Source organism: Lasiosphaeria miniovina, assembly GCF_030549165.1.
Source record: "Lasiosphaeria miniovina strain SMH2392-1A chromosome Unknown B0T26scaffold_3, whole genome shotgun sequence".
Lineage (NCBI taxonomy): Eukaryota > Fungi > Ascomycota > Sordariomycetes > Sordariales > Lasiosphaeriaceae > Lasiosphaeria > Lasiosphaeria miniovina.
The window spans coordinates 3032812-3048489 of record NW_026848222.1 but is presented as its reverse complement, the minus strand read 5'-3'; the positions used below and the strand labels follow the sequence as shown (position 1 = coordinate 3048489).

Sequence of the window (15678 nt, the reverse complement as noted above, 5' to 3'; positions counted from 1 at the left end):
CCGCCCAAATCTTTGTTGATTGCAGGGACTCAGCACCAATCGTCAATCGCAGGTGAGCGACGCAGCGCAGCGCGGGACAGCTTCCAAAGCCCGACTTCGTGCCATTGACGAATTTCACCACGGCTTTGATCGCCCGAACACGGCCACGAGCTGATTACTCCCCAGACAACCTCAACACGAGCTGCGCATCACGAGGCGCCAGACCGGAAGTTCCAACAAGATAAAGAAAGAAGGGGGGCAGAGAAAGGCGGAGGCAACGCGGCTTGCGAAGTGACGATTCCATAGTGGGCGCTGGAAAATGCGCTGAGCCACCATCCTCGTTCAGTTCACGACCCTCGTCCCCTCCCTCCGTCTCGCACCCTCGTTTGGTCGTCGCATCCCGTTGCGCTTGAGTAGGCCACTATGTCCGACCTGCGCCAGCTTGAGGCCATCCAGGCCCTGCACCGCGAACTGCTTGCCGTCCGCGATCATCGGTTTGGCGACCTGCAAATCCTCGAGCAGTTGCTGAACCATCGCGCCGAAGTCTTCGAGAAGCTACTCGACAAGCCTCCTCGAAACCCTACCAGCAGAACCGCCGTTGGGAGCGGTACGAGCCCCCAGAAATCTGCAGTGCCTTTCTGTCCCGAGACCGCGAGATCACGTCGTTGCTAACGTCCCACCAGGTAAAATAAAGATCGACGATGAAGAGTTTCAAATCAACGAAGACTTTGTCAACGACACCCTGAAACTCGCCGACGAGCTCGACTTGGACGAGCTCGAGGCCGCCCGAGTGCTCCTGGATGCAAATGCAGAAGGCGATGCAGAGTCACTGACCCGTCCCCTGTGGGAATGTGGCGTCATCCGCTTCCATCAGGAGCGCCAGTATCTCCTCGACTGCATGCGCCTTTGCATTGAGATATCCAACGACGGAAACCTCGAAGGGAATCTGGAGGACCGCTTTGCCAGCCTTGTCAGCGACAGAATCTACCGCATCCCGCCACCGGGACCTCAGCGGCGATCCACCGCCGACAAGATCGCGCCGAGATGCATGGCTGCCATGCAGGCTATCAAGGCGTCACTCCAAAGCATCGGCGACAAAATGGCCGCCCGCAGTGTGCTAACCCAAGCTCAACTCCTGAGGCCTATTGACCAGGAGGCGTACGAGATTATGCGCCTCAGTCTTGTCCAGCAACACGAACTTGTTGCTCACATTCTATGCTCTGCGGTAGAGAAGCATGCGGTTTCTCCTGCCGACTTTGAAGGGTTTATCGGTGTCTTGAAAAAGACCGACAGGTACGACCACTTCCTCGTCCACCTGTTCCCTGTACTTGGCGCGTATATCACCTGTTACGGCTCCACCGAGGGACTGGGCGATATCCAGCAGTCGCGCCAGTTCAACGAAATCATCTGCAAACAGGCAGACGATGACTCGTGGGCCATCCCGAGTCTTGGTGCGGCAGTTCGGGCCTGGTGGATTGCCGAGTACAGTGGCTGGTACTTGGACGACACGCCCTATGACGTTCAAGGAATCAACCTCGACAAGGAGGACGAAGAGCGGACGAAGCAGTTTACGATCTCCCTAAAAGATGGCGCCTTCGACTTCATCCTCTCGGTAGCTGCCGACAGCAGAACCCAGGAGTGGCAGGACTCTTCGCGACTAACCATGCGCAAGTGGCTACAGCGCAAGTCCCCCCCGCTTGCCTCAGACCCTTACCCCTTCGCCGCCTTCTTCCAGCAGAGCCTGGCGGTGCACCTGGAAGTCTTCGTCGATGCCTTCATCTCCAACCTTCCAGATATTCTCCGCAAACTCAGAACCGAAGAAGACGAGCAGCGGCAGCTCAGCCAGACGCACGAGCAGGATCTCGACCTCGAGCGCTTCTTGATTATCATCTCGTATGCCTACGATGGGCGGCCAGACGCGGCCATGTCGTTCTGGGAAGATCCGGACAGCAACCTGGCTGGCTTCTTGCAATGGGCTTCGAGACGGGCATCGACTCCTCTTGTGAGCGCATTTTGCGAGATGCTCCAGGCACTCTCGGAGAGTGAGGAATGCGCAACAGCTGCCCATAACTTCCTTCTCGACGAAGGCCATCACTCATCGGGCAAGATGAAGCGCTCTCTGTCTTTAACGTGGAGCCAAATCTTTAAGGAATTGGACTTCTTCACCGCCAAGCTCCGCGAGAGGCCCAGTCCGGCCCAGACGCACATCCATCGGCCCGGAAAGTTTAGCAGCGATCAAGCCGAGACGGAACCCGAGTCGGCCATGATGCTGGAGTGCTATCTGCGTCTCATTTCCAAGCTCGCATCGGAAAGCGAAGTTGCGAGGCATAAGTTGATGGCAGACGATGACGTGCACTTGGTTGATACGATATTCAAGCTGGCCAGTGGAAATATACCTCCTCGCCTCAGGTCCTGTGCCTTCAACGTGCTCCGAGCTTTCTTGAGCCGTAAGAGCCAGGTAGAAGCCGATGTCATGTGGAGATGGCTCGATTCTTGGCTCTGCGGCGGCTTCGCCTCGCAACCCCTCTTGAGAAGCTCCCTTCTCCTCCCAAGCCAGGGTGCTGAGCCGCTCATGGGAGCCGTTCTGCAGGAAATCAGCGAAGGGTTCGAAGAACCGAATGCCTTTGTTCAACTCCTGACCTCCTTTTTCGCGCCAATTGAGGGCCAGGAAAGTCTTAACGACTCTCTGCCATTCCCCGAAGATCTGGGTGCCCAACAAAGGATACCTGGCGTCGAAATTTACGTGGATTACGTGTTTGGCAAGGTTTTCTCAGCCAAGTCTAGGGAAGCTACGGATCCTGCTCAGCTTAGAGTACTGCGTCTTAGCTGCCTAGAATTTGCCTTGACGTGCCTGTCAACCTTTAATGAGGACCTTATTGTCCTGGGTAGCGAGTCTAGCATCGCCATCGATGCTGCCATAGCGACCTCGGATCTGGCGACATACGTTCGCCTACACCCCTTTGCCCGCGTTATGGAATGGATGTTCAGCGACAAGGTCATCGCTGCTCTGATCAGCACCATTAATCAAGACTCTACTGCTTTGGCCAATGCTGCTCCGGAATCCCCCCTCTTGCTCAGCATCTTGCGGGCGATCGAGGTCATGCTGAAGGTCTTCGAGTTGCAAGAGACGTACTTCGATCTCGTCCGGCCCGTCATAAGGAAACTGCCGGGGCAGCGGAAACCAGATGTGGCAAACTCGACATATTCGTCATTTGAAGACGGCATTATCAACCACTTGTCCCTGGTAGTGAATCTTGGTCGGTACTGCGGTCTCCGCCAGCCCGACCTGACTCTGGCCTGTTTAAAACTACTTGAGAAGATTTCGACGTCCTCCAAGATCATTTCAGCCTGGAGCCCTGATGCTGGCGGGCACGGACACCGCAACAAGGCCATTGTGCAGCTCGAGAAGAATGGCGAGAGCGAGACAATCGCCGCCTCCCTCTCGGCCGAGCTTTCCTATACCCTGGATCCTGTTCTGGAGACGGAGGCACCCAATTACATGATCAAGCTCTTCATTCTTGATTTCCTATACGAGTGCCTGAGGGCCGCTCCAAACCAGCCCACAATTGCGCACTTGCTCCTGGGCTTTCGCTGTGGGCTCAATGCCTTGAATGTCGAGCCAAGGAGTGCCTTTGACTCGCAGAAATCTCTGTTTCACAGCCTCCTCAACGCCCTGATCGGGTTTTCTGTGTTTCAAGAAGAGATAGGGATGCGTGGCTACTTGATAACCCTGAAGTACAAGATCTTGCGCGTATTTCAAGCCCTGTGGACTCCGCCTCTGTCGTCGGTACTGGTCATGGCCGAGCTGAGAGAAACGAACTTTCTATTCCACATGCTCCTGCAGGAAATGGAGCTGCAACCGCAGTTGACGTGGGATGGCATCGAGGCCACCGATCCCGAGTTCCCCGTCGCCGATGCGTCCGTATCCTTTATCCAATTTCTCGAGACCCGGGCCATGATCTTCGAGTATATCAGCAAGGAGCTTTGCAGTGTCTCTCAAAACCGCATTCCAGCCATCAAGCGCAACATTTTTGACGCCCTGAATGGCCAGATTAAAAGGGACAGTGACGAACCCGTGAGGATAGCCAGCATCTTTGATCTCTTCGACTTCTTGGGCGCGGACGAACAGTGGAATATTCCCACGCCGATGTTCGAATATTACAAGGATTTCGATCTCAGCGCCTGCGTCGAAGAGGACCCAGATTTGGGCCTGCAGTACAACATCTGCAAGGTTCAGGAGCTTCTCTTACTGAAGCGTAACGAGCTGCGGTATGCAACCCAAATAATACCACAACAGCAGATTAGCGAAGTCGAGCGAGAGGAAGCCCTCTTGAAGGAGTATCTTATATTCTCGAACCGACGGAAGCAGTTTATCTCGTCAAGACTAAAACTTCTCCGGGCATGGGCAAACATCATCCTGGTCATGTTTGAGTCCAACGACTTCAAGGGGACTCCGAAGACAGCCTTCCTGCTCCAAGCTCTACAGTCCATCCTTCCCAACCTGGAAGCATTTAGCACGTTGAGCCCTGCCGAAGCGTTCGAGCTCGCCCGAGTGGCCAAAGTGCTCCTGTTCAAGCTCGAATTCTCCAATGATGATGATGATGATAAAGATGATGCTATTGCGGCCGGCCTAGACCAGGAGAATGCAGCTTTGGGCAATCTAATTAGCGACAAGCTCTTCCAGCTATTCCAGGTGTGCCTCAACTCCATAGGCAAGTGGGCTGCGAGCCCCGAACTCAGGGCGCTTTACTACGGCATCTGCTACCGGTACCTGACGGGCGTGGTTGACAAGAATGTCCAAACCCGAAGGGGCCGCGCCAGGGCGCTGAAGGCGATTCAGGCCCACGGCGAACGCCTCTTCAATGTCATCTGCGACGACGCCTACAGCAGCGATGCCGGCTGCCAGACGGCGGCCATGATCCTGCTCAGCGCGCTGGTTCATCTTGGCCGCGCTGGCGACGACCCGCACGTTGTGGATGTGCTCAACCGGCTTAACTTCATCGGCGTGCTCGTCGACAGCCTCAAGACCATCCTTATTGACTGGCTTGCCGTCATTACCAATGGCGACGTCGCCTCCGAACAGTACACAAATGCCAAGCTCGCCTTACTCTTGCAGCTGTGTCAGACGCGCGCAGGCGCAAACTTCGTCCTCCAGGCCAACCTATTCCGTGCCCTCGAGCTCTCCAAGGTCTTCGCCGCCGACCCGGAGCTTGAGATTGACGCCAGCAACACGCGCGCGCTCGAGAAGCACTACACCCTGCTCGTCTGCCTAGCCCGCGTCATCAGCGCCGCCGTCCTGACTCGCGGCAACCACAACATCCTACAAGGCCGCAACTTCCTCGCCAAGCACCGTTCCCTCGTCGCGCACACGCTGAAGCGTAGCGCCGGCATCGGCACCGTTGGCAACGGCCGCAATGAATCCGTCCCGCAAGCCGGCGGTATTCCTGCCGCGAATGCCAAGGCACAAGCAGCGCTTGACGAGCGCATCCAGGACTTGACCGAGGCGTTTATGCTTTTAATTACCGCCACAGGGTTTTTGGAAGTAAGTTTTTTCTCTCTTCCTTTTCCTTTTTCCAGACTTCTTGTTTGTCCGTCCACCCACCAGCCAAGCTTTACTAAATAAACCGACGAGGACATTTCTAGTAGAGAGATAGGCCTCTAGGATTTTAAAATAGGGACTCTAGTTGCTATTACCTCCTTTAGCGAGAAACCCATAGGGCGAGTGTCTTTTATTGAGGTGTAGAAGAATCATTCCTCTGCAGTTGCGGGGTCGATGCCTGGGTACCAAGATAGATGGGGTGGCAATCTTGCTTGTCATTGACGCCAATAAGTAAAAAAGGCATTGCGCTCCAAACCCCTAGTAATCGCCTATCTACATGCCTACCCAAACCGTGTAATGTTTCTATTCCCACCAAACCCGAGAGATAAAAAATACCAGGTAGATATGGAGTCCAATCCCAAAATGTATTAAACCGCCGTCCCCGTCCGTATGTGTTGCCTTGGGAAATAGGGAAATGTGTACACGTACATATGTGCATGAACAAGGTTTGCAGCCTACATTCCTCTCCATCTTCTTCTCCCTAACGTACCCGTGCGCCTTACGCTGGCATGCCCGGGTTTAGTGCATAATGATATGAAGCCAACGAACGCCTCTGTCATTGGGAAGAACCCGAGTGTTAATTTCACAGCCAGGCTTCATGTTGGACGTCCTTCTACAGCCCGCCCGTGATATAAAAAGTGCAATACTAGAGTAGCTTGCGGCTCATATGCGAGCATTGCGCTTGCCTAAACTCTTTCTTGTGATCAGTTTAAGTTCAAGGGCGTAATAACCCTTTGCCCTTTGGGTGAATTTTCCGTCGTTAGGCGGCCGTGAGTCAATCTTCTGTCGACATATTGGGCAGATCTTTTTCGACACATCGATGTTGAGGGACGAGTGGAGGCACTCGGAACAGAATAGATGGCCTAGTAAACAAATTAATCAACACTTGTTTTGCTTTCGCATGCACGGCATAATTCTTACCGCAGTGAGTTACCGTCAAGTCTTTTACTTCATCCATGCAAATGGCGCATTGAAACGCGCCTAGCTTAACCTCGTTCTTTGGCTTTTTGCCCATGACGGAAGCAGGGACTTTGACCGCGTCGACCAAGTCAACAATTTTAATGTCGTCGTCGAGCCCGAAATTATCATCGTCAGCATTTCTCTTGATTTTGGAAATTTCGGGCTCTGCGGGGTCGTCCCGCTTCCTTTTCCTCGTCGGCTCTTGTGGAGATGACGTTGTGTTCAATATAGGCGGTAATCGCTGCCCCCTCGACTCCAGCTGGTTAGAAGGAGAAGTAGGGCGTCGACTTGAAGATGCCAAAGCGACCCCTTCGCTCCTTGCACCTATTTTGCTGCGCGTTCGGGTCGACGACATGCCGGGGAACATGAAAAGAGAGTCTGCCGGCGAAAGCGAAAGGGGGGGCTCTTCGCCGTCGGACGGCGGTGTTTCCCTCTTGACTCGCTGCTGGGAAAGCGAATGGGCCAGGCTGGGCAACAGTGTAGATGTGTTTCTCGAAAGTAGCGGCAGGTTGGAAGCGGCTGGGCTGTTGTCAGGTTGGGCAGCTCGCCGCGGGCTCCGAGATGGAATGGACGGAGTTGAGAAGTCGCGGCTGACAAGCTCGTTGAGGAAATCGTCACTGTTGGGCTCGCGGCGGCGGGGCGAGCTTAGTAGGTTCATCAGAGAATTTGGCCGAAGGCCTGTGTTTCTATCAGCCGGGTGGTGCGTTGGAGGTGGGAAGAGAGACGTGAGATTTGGTTGAGGTGGCGTAGGATTAGGTCTAGGTTGTGACGTGCGTTGGAGATGGAGGCGTGGAAGGCGATGTCGCGGGGTCGGAAGTGCCCGCCTATTGGCGGGGTGAGGCTCCTGGGAAGTCGTAGCGCCCGTGTCTGAACCTGAGCCCGAGCCCGAGCCCGCGCCTGTGCCTGTGCCTGAGCCTGCGCCCGCGCTCGCACCTTCACGCCATGAGGGAAGCTGTCTCCCAAAACTAGACGAGTACTGCGAAGTAGAGGCAATTACAAATGGCGGGGGGTCGATGGCCTGACGCCGACCGCAAAACCGGGCAAAATCCGAGGGTGGAAAGTCACGCAGCGAGTCTCGCAGCGAGAAGGGTGAAGCACTGAACGAGGGCCTGGGGAGGTCTGCTAGCAGGGGAAGGTGGAAAGAATGGTCGTCTTCGCCACGTGTCAACAAAGAGGGCCCCGGCAATTATCTCAAGTCAAGGGCGGGTTTGTGCGTGAGAAGGGATTAAATACCTTCGAAGAGGTCCTCAAAGTCGAATAGGTCGTCAGCCATGATTCCGTCGCGCTGCGCGACAAGACAGCCGCATCAGCATGCTCAGAGGCTAGGAAGCTGGGTAGCTAGGGCAGGGCAGCGAAGCAGTCTCGTCTCGGAGCGTCGAGGGAAAAAAAAAAAAATTAAAAAAAAAAAAAAAAGAGTACAAGTTGACCATGTGCAGAAGGCAGACAACAACAAGCGAAAGACAGCAGGTGCGTGTTTCGGAGACCCTATGTGCCCGTAAATAGTCTCTGTTCGCTCAGAAGCGTTGGGGACTAGTCTTCTCGGGCATGTCTTTTGCGTGTCACAGATTGGAGAAAACTGGTGCGCATCTTCTGAGCGGCTATTCAATTAAGGTCCAAAGCGTTGATCCTAAAATGGACGAGTCTAGTAAATCGACTATGCCGCCCGCTAGACCGACTGTATCCGACCTCAATAGTGGGGCCCGACCGCTACAGTCCAATCCTTAAATGCTGTTGTTAGCGGGGGACTTCTCAAGATACGAAAGACGTGACTGCCTCACGGCTTGCCCTGATGGTTTTGCTCTGATAGAGGTAATAGCTATTCGAGCCCCTAATAAAGAACCCTAGAGCCCTATCTCACTCATACGAATGCCTTTGTAAGGGTTTTCCGGGCCGATTTTATTCACTCGAATCCCGACCCCGGGTTGTTATCTCAAGTACGAAAGTACCGCGTCAACAGTTAGAGGCTGGACTAAAATACACTGAAAGACATCAGCCATAGCCAAAATGTAGAGGAACAACACCAAAATTACGCAAAACCTTAGGCCCTCTGTTAACTTCGACATCCAGAAGGTGTACCGCGAATATGACCTTCTCAAAAACGTACGTAGGTATCTTCCATTCATAAACTTCTTGAGAGATAGGCACCTTGGTTTTGATATCATGACCCCACCGTTCGTAAGTCAAGCGTTGCAAAGCCACGTTGTCCTAGGTAGTTTGTACTAGGCTGTCGTGCTGCTCATAGAAGTGTGTCGCCCACTTTTAAGCCACTTTTGAGCTACAATGTCAAACCACATACCTGCATATCCCTCCAAACAATGCATATCCCTTCATTTGTGACTTTCAGCCCTGATCCCTTTTTTCCGGGCTCCCGGACTTCCGAATGCCCTCTTTTTTCTCCCTTGCTACGGCTGAGTCCCTTACGGAGTACGACTGAACAGACTGTTGAACCAGGCTTCCTTTGTCCTTTTCTTGGAAGCATAAAAGGCCTTCTTTCCTGTATTACTAGATGGGGGACATACGATTAAAGACCCTTCGAGCCACTTTCAACTTTGATCACGGGCCAGAAAGTGTTCAACGAGCCCTGGTATTTTCTCATCTCGTTCCGTAGCACCTACTGTGAATCGAGCCCCCGATATATCTAGGTACCTACCCAGTCGATTCCCAAGTCTCGTTCATTTAGTGTTACATCGTCCGCACGCCCTCCAGAGCCTTCTGTTCTATCCGAACCTGCTACAGCGAGATGGGCCGAATGACCTGGCTTGAAAGCATTAGGTAGAGAATTGCATCGCTGTGAGACTTGATAGGAGCTTCCTCCAGCTGTTCCTAGACCCAACTAAGTCTCCAACAGTCATACTATTTCACGACGGCTTCCCAAGCCTGGATCACAGATGGCTCCATGGTCAATGTCCATGTGCCTCTCCAAGTAATCCTAGCCTGCCTTGTCGGGCGGAGCGCCTGGTGCTTGGAGAGGGCCGCCAGCCTCTTTCTTCCGTTCCAAATCTCCATTGTTTTCAGTTGCGGCATCTTTTTGGCCGCTGCCGCCGCTGCCTGAAGCATGGATCTAATCTCGATTGGATTCCCGCCGAGTGTTAGTAATTGTGAAGTAAGCGCAAGCAGGCCAGGTTTGGCCACTCCCAAGAGGGTTCGATCTTGAAGAATTGGCCGGCATCTACGATGAACGATGTTGCGAGATACTCAAGCTTGAGGCTGGCAAGTGCGATCATCCGGCTAACAGCTAGGGACAGCTTGCGGATTCTATCTCATTCAGACACAAGAATCCCAGATTAGAATCGATTCATAGTGACTAGGCATTGTTGATTGAAGTTCTCGAAGGCCATGGGTCTCTTGAGATTGTTGTTGCAACGCTGGACGGACTCGAAAAGACATCGATAATCTAGAAAACGGGTGCGGATATCAGCAATAGAGCACCCATACAAACGAGAGCGAGTAACAACTTGGGCATGTATATGTAGAAATACTCACTTCTATCTATAATCCCCTAAAACGAGCACCATTCCCTCCAGGCTCGTAGTGGACTTCCTAGAGTCTTAGAAACCGAGCAAACATATGTGCAAGTGCGTCCGGCTTCCATCTGCGGCGGTTCTATTGACTGAGAAGTAGAGTAGTCACCGCCGGGACTGATGAAAGCTGGTCCCACCATTGGAGCTCCAACTGATCACTTTCAAACGGTCCCAAGTCCATAATCTCCCAGAACACTTTGTCGATAGCTGCGGAAGGCGGAGCGGAGCGTCGAAAACTGGCAACCCAACCATGTTTGGGATCATCCCAGACCTTGTCCGATATCGTTTGCTCTATACCACGGCCCACTCGCATATCTAAAGGCGTATCGGGCAAAAAGGTCAGATATTTAAATCAATGTTCCGAGTTACTAGGCGAGTACCTAGGTGCTAATATCGAGTGTCAAATCGCCCCCATAGTCCCACGTGCTGAGAGCCAGAATAGATTCTGGAATGCCGTGGTGATAGGACAGTTGTCTGGTATTGTACGGTACGTAGGTGCGTAGGTGGTATTGTGACGGCGGCGCTCAGCACCTACTACCGCTGCACCACACCTTCGAAACGGATGCCAGAATTGCAAGCTGCCAAGCTGCAATCTGTAGTAGGTTATAGTATGGTCACGCACCCGTAGGCCTGCCCACAGCGCCTACGTACCGTGCCGTGACAGGTATAGTCGTAGTCGTCGAGTTCCAGGCAGAACCCGGTTGCGACGAATCATCGAACCAAAGTCAACAGTGCGCAATGGTGTCAGTTTGATTCGGGCGAAGTTGTGTCGCTCGAGCACCGTTTGCCACTCTCGAGATACCGTTGCAAAGCGACTCAGTGTACAACCGTCTTGCATCAGGGCTTCTAGGATGAGAAGCTGGATTACTCTAGGCAATTTATTCCACCCCGAGCTCCCTTGCTTCATGTCAGGGTTTGTTGGAGACATGGTGTGATGGAGCGGTAGACTTGAAGTGAATGGTTTTGGGAAGGGAGAACTGCCTCCTGGACAGAGGTACGTCCATATATATATAGCCTAAAAACCGGCCACTTGTAACCCTAAACCTTCCATTTTGTTTTATTTTTTATGTTGAGCATGTCTGGTCGACTGTCAAAAACGTTGCCCAAACCGTAGCTACCTCCGTACAAGAAATAACTTTGACAATAGCGTCAACCACAATTCTCGCGACCTCGCCAGCTGCTGAGCATATCTGATGCCGCAGTCCTCGAGCAAATGGTGCCAGCATCGGTTTGGCCAATTCGAAGGTTATCAGATATGCGGTTGAACAGTACATACCCCGTAGCCCACGAATAGGGCGAAACTGCGATGTCCGACATCTGGGAATTGAAGCAGCTTGAATTCAGTCAGGTCCAGTACGGCAAACATACTCGTTAGGAGGGTTTAATTAACGTTAAAGTCACTTAAGAATTACCAGAAGCGGATCCATTGTGGAGAAGACGCAGGATCTGGATTTGGCGGGGAATCTCGCTAGGCTGCAAAGGGCCAAAGGCAAATGACCCAAGGAACCCAGGGTCCTGGCCTGGCCTGGCCTATTGGCCCACTTCTTGGCAGCAAAATTTCTGGGCGACATAGCATTCATTCATTGCCAAAGCAAAGCAATTCCAATGTCCATCATCAGACAAGAGTCGCTTGCCACAAACCAACCGACCGTCCGCCTCCCGTCAGCACACTGCTGGTTGCCTCAGCGACATCGAACATGACTTAAACACGCGTTTGCGAGCTCAGAAGAATGCTAGCCCCCGTGCGCGGCCTTGCGGGGAGACATGGGCTGGTCGCGACGCCTCGATTCATCCACTTCGCGAAGCAGTGCGCCGCCCCCCGCTCCTTGCCGTCCTTGGCCGCATTCCACCAGCGCCGGTGGGAGTCTGACGTCGCCGTCGCCCCCGCCGCCACTGCTGCTGCCGACACAAATCTTGCCGTTCCCTGCGCCGCCCGCTTCAACGAAATCGGTGTGCAGCAACTGAGCTCCCACGTCTACGACCAGCTCTTCCCCCGTGGCAACACTTCGCCGCCGTCCCCAGAGCTTGTTGAGCATGCTCGCGACCACCTCCGCCGGCACGATCTGCTTGGCAAGAATACCGACAACTCGGCCCCCGTTGCCTTTGACCTGCCGCCCCTAGCAGGAGAAACGCTAGATGAGCATTTCTGCAAGCTTGGCGTCGACGCCGCCGAGCCCTTTCTCTCGCACGCGAAGCAGTTTGCGCGCGCCACCCTCCCACCCAAGCCGCGAGCATGGAAGCGCACGAGTGGTTGGACCAAGTACTATCCGGATGGGCGTACCGAGGAGGGCGTGGCCCCCCAGGGGAACATGCTCGCTTTCGACACCGAAGTCATGTGGAAACACAGCCCCTTTGCCGTCATGGCCTGCGCTGCCACCCCTGACGCTTGGTATGCGTGGTTGTCGCCGTGGCTGCTCGGCGAGACGGACAACGACAGACAGCTGATATCCCTCGGCGACCCCTCGGTGGAGAGGGTTATCGTGGGACACAATGTGGGCTACGACCGCGCCAGGATACTCGAGGAGTACGACCTGAAGCAGACTAGAAACTCGTTCCTCGACACCATGTCACTGCATGTCGCTGTGAACGGTATGTGCTCTCGCCAGCGGCCAACGTGGATGAAGCACAAGAAGAATAGAGAGCTGCGTGACAAAATCTCCCAGCAGACCAACGACATTGAGTTGGCCGAGCTACTCAACAACAACTCGTTTGCCCATGACGAGGAGGAGCTCTGGGTTGAGCGGAGCTCCATCAACTCTCTCCGGGATGTCGCAAAGTTCCACCTCGACGTCTCCATCGACAAGGAGATTCGGAACTCGTTCGGCGAGCTAGACCGCGAAGGCATACTGGCCAAGCTTGACGACCTCCTGACTTACTGCGCTGCAGATGTCGCCATCACTCACCGAGTTTACCAGATAGTCTTTCCTAACTTCCTCCAGACCTGCCCGCACCCTGTTAGCTTTGCTGCACTCCGCCACCTTTCATCCGTTATCCTCCCCGTCAACAAGTCCTGGGACTCGTACATAGCGAACTCCGAGGCAACATATCAGCGCCTCTCGGCGGCTGTCCAGGAACGCTTGATCTTACTGACCGAAAAAGCTCTGGAAATTAAGGGTGATCCCGACAAGTGGGCCAGCGACCCCTGGATGCAGCAGCTTGACTGGTCCGGACAAGAGGTCAAGATGGTCAAGGGAAAAAAGAAGAACGACCCGCCGCGGCCCGCAGCCAGGCAGAAGATGCCCGGCATGCCCAAGTGGTTCAAGGACCTGTTTACCAAGGCCGACTCGCCTATTAATCTCACAGTCCGCACTAGGATAGCCCCGCTTCTTCTCCGTCTATCGTGGGACGGTTACCCCCTGTTCTGGTCCGACAAGTACGGCTGGACTTTTAGGGTCCCGCGCGCCGAACTGGCCACCTACACGGCGCGGCAGATGGTGCCGTGTGACGTCAGTGACGAGACCGTCACGGCGCTGAAGGAGGACCGCTCGCATGTCTACTTCAAGCTCCCGCACAAGGACGGCCCCACGGCCCGGTGCGGCAATCCCATGGCCAAGGGATACCTCGCTTATTTTGAGAATGGAACTCTTTCGTCCGAATTCTCGTATGCAAAGGAGGCGCTCGAGATGAACGCGTCGTGCTCGTACTGGATCAGTGCGCGCGACAGAATTAGGTCCCAGCTAGTTGTCTACGAGGACAGCCTTCCCGGCAGGGACAGCGGGGCCGCTTCTAACGAAGGATTTATCCTCCCCCAAGTTATCCCGATGGGCACCGTCACCCGCCGCGCTGTCGAGAACACGTGGCTGACAGCATCCAACGCAAAAAGGAACCGCGTCGGCTCCGAGCTCAAGGCCATGGTTCGCGCCCCGCCCGGCCATGTCTTCGTCGGCGCTGATGTTGACTCGGAGGAGCTGTGGATTGCGTCTGTCGTAGGCGACGCCACCTTCAAGCTCCACGGTGGCAACGCCATTGGCTTCATGACACTCGAAGGCACCAAGGCGGCCGGCACCGATCTACATAGCCGTACCGCCGCTATTCTCGGTATCACTCGCAACGATGCCAAGATATTCAACTACGGCCGCATCTACGGTGCCGGCCTCAAGTTCGCCGCCCAGCTCCTCCGCCAATTCAACCCTAGCCTGAGCGAAAAGGAGACGTTGGCGATCGCCGCCAAGCTGTACGCCACTACCAAAGGCGCAAAGACCAACAGGAAGGCGCTATATAAGCGACCCTTCTGGCGCGGCGGCACCGAGTCCTTCGTCTTCAACAAGCTTGAAGAGTTTGCTGAGCAAGAGCGGCCCCGCACCCCGGTCCTCGGCGCCGGGATCACCGAGGCTCTGATGAGCCGCTTCATGAGCAAGGGCGGCTACCTTACGTCGCGCATCAACTGGGCCATCCAGTCTAGCGGCGTCGACTATCTTCACCTCTTGATTGTCGCTATGGATTATCTAACGCGACGCTACAACCTCGCCGCCCGCCTAGCCATCACTGTGCATGACGAGATACGCTATCTCGTCGAGGACCACGACAAGTATCGCGCCGCAATGGCCCTGCAAATCGCCAACATCTGGACCCGCGCCATGTTCGCCCAGCAGGTCGGCATCCACGACCTGCCCCAGAGCTGCGCATTTTTCTCCGCCATCGACATCGATCACGTCCTGCGCAAGGAGGTCGACATGGACTGCGTCACCCCTAGCAACCCCATCGCCATCGCCCCGGGAGAGAGTATCGACATCACCGGTCTGCTGGCAAAAGGCGACCGCGCCCGCCTCGACCCGGCCATCGTCCCGGACCCGCGCTACGCCCCCAATCTGGACGGCATCTCCTACACGCCGCGCAAACCCGTCATGCAGGAGCTCGTCGAGGCTGAGGGTATCGACTCCGCCGCGCAGCTGCGCTTCATCCGCGCCCAAATTACCAACGTCGATGCCGAGTTTAGGGAGATCCTTAAAGAGATCAAGAAACCGGCTCCACCCACGACTACCACAAAAAACGTGTTACCATATCAGTCCAATGCCCGGCTCGTGTCCGCCCCCCAGCGGGAACCCATGTCGGTGACGGAAGCCCTCGGAGTAAACCGCTACCACAGCAGCACGTCGTTTGACCGCAAGTGGGACTGGGAGAGGATCAGACAAGGTTCCAGGACTACAGGCAAGCCCTCGAGGCTGTGAGTGGGGTCAGCCAAGGCCGCAATGTAAATTACATTATCCGTCGGGTTGACATTTTCTTTTGTCTTGTATATAAGCTGTCATCATTGCAAGGGGAGTCGGCTCGTCTTTCTGGTTATTGGTAAAGCATTTGTATATATATATTAAGGGGGGCGACCTGCTAGTGCAGCAGGATCGGAAGAGGTTACCTCGTGTGCTAGGTGTTCAAGGGGGGTGTGAGCTAGTATCGCCTATTTGGTTAGGGTAATCATGATACGGTGTATAAATATCTATAACCAATAGCTAAGGATTAGGATCTCAATCCCTCGTCACATCCGCCTTCTCATTCTACCGCGAGTCGCCCCTGGCTTAATTCCCGGATGGTCAACCAAGTCCTCGCGTTAATGCTCCTATCATAAGTACCAGTAGTCACGGTTCCTGTCCATGTTCTATTGATATGCACCAGAGCTGTACT

The 15678-nt window shown here is 54.5% G+C and overlaps 4 protein-coding genes across 4 annotated transcripts; 2 read left to right on the top strand and 2 right to left on the bottom strand.

The window, feature by feature from the left end:
- Positions 1-402: 402 nt before the first annotated feature.
- On the top strand, positions 403-5602 carry B0T26DRAFT_643906 (nucleoporin Nup186/Nup192/Nup205; the record flags this gene model as incomplete). Its single annotated transcript, XM_060437583.1, has 2 exons — positions 403-586; positions 663-5602. The coding sequence occupies 2 exons, from the start codon at positions 403-405 to the stop codon at positions 5600-5602; spliced, it is 5124 nt and encodes a 1707-aa protein (XP_060298434.1).
- A 639-nt stretch (positions 5603-6241) lies between these two features.
- Positions 6242-6536, bottom strand: B0T26DRAFT_643878 (uncharacterized protein; the record flags this gene model as incomplete). The annotated part of the gene is made up of 2 exons (XM_060437580.1): positions 6242-6441; positions 6500-6536. 2 exons carry the CDS (start codon positions 6534-6536, stop codon positions 6242-6244), a joined length of 237 nt encoding a protein of 78 aa, XP_060298433.1.
- A 4033-nt stretch (positions 6537-10569) lies between these two features.
- B0T26DRAFT_702949 (uncharacterized protein) lies at positions 10570-11456 on the bottom strand. The gene has a single exon (XM_060441652.1). It carries the CDS (start codon positions 10985-10987, stop codon positions 10703-10705), a length of 285 nt encoding a protein of 94 aa, XP_060298432.1. The 5' UTR covers positions 10988-11456; the 3' UTR covers positions 10570-10702.
- Positions 11457-11628: 172 nt separating this feature from the next.
- Positions 11629-15574, top strand: B0T26DRAFT_702948 (DNA polymerase gamma). Its single transcript, XM_060441651.1, has one exon. The coding sequence runs from the start codon at positions 11790-11792 to the stop codon at positions 15225-15227; it is 3438 nt and encodes a 1145-aa protein (XP_060298431.1). The 5' UTR covers positions 11629-11789; the 3' UTR covers positions 15228-15574.
- The last annotated feature ends 104 nt before the right edge of the window (positions 15575-15678 follow it).

What these genes read in the sequence shown, in the direction of transcription:
- B0T26DRAFT_702949 (XM_060441652.1), bottom strand. Translation starts at nt 10,987, where the DNA reads ATGTCTCCAACAAACCCTGACATGAAGCAAGGGAGCTCGGGGTGGAAT.
- B0T26DRAFT_702948 (XM_060441651.1), top strand. Translation starts at nt 11,790, where the DNA reads ATGCTAGCCCCCGTGCGCGGCCTTGCGGGGAGACATGGGCTGGTCGCG.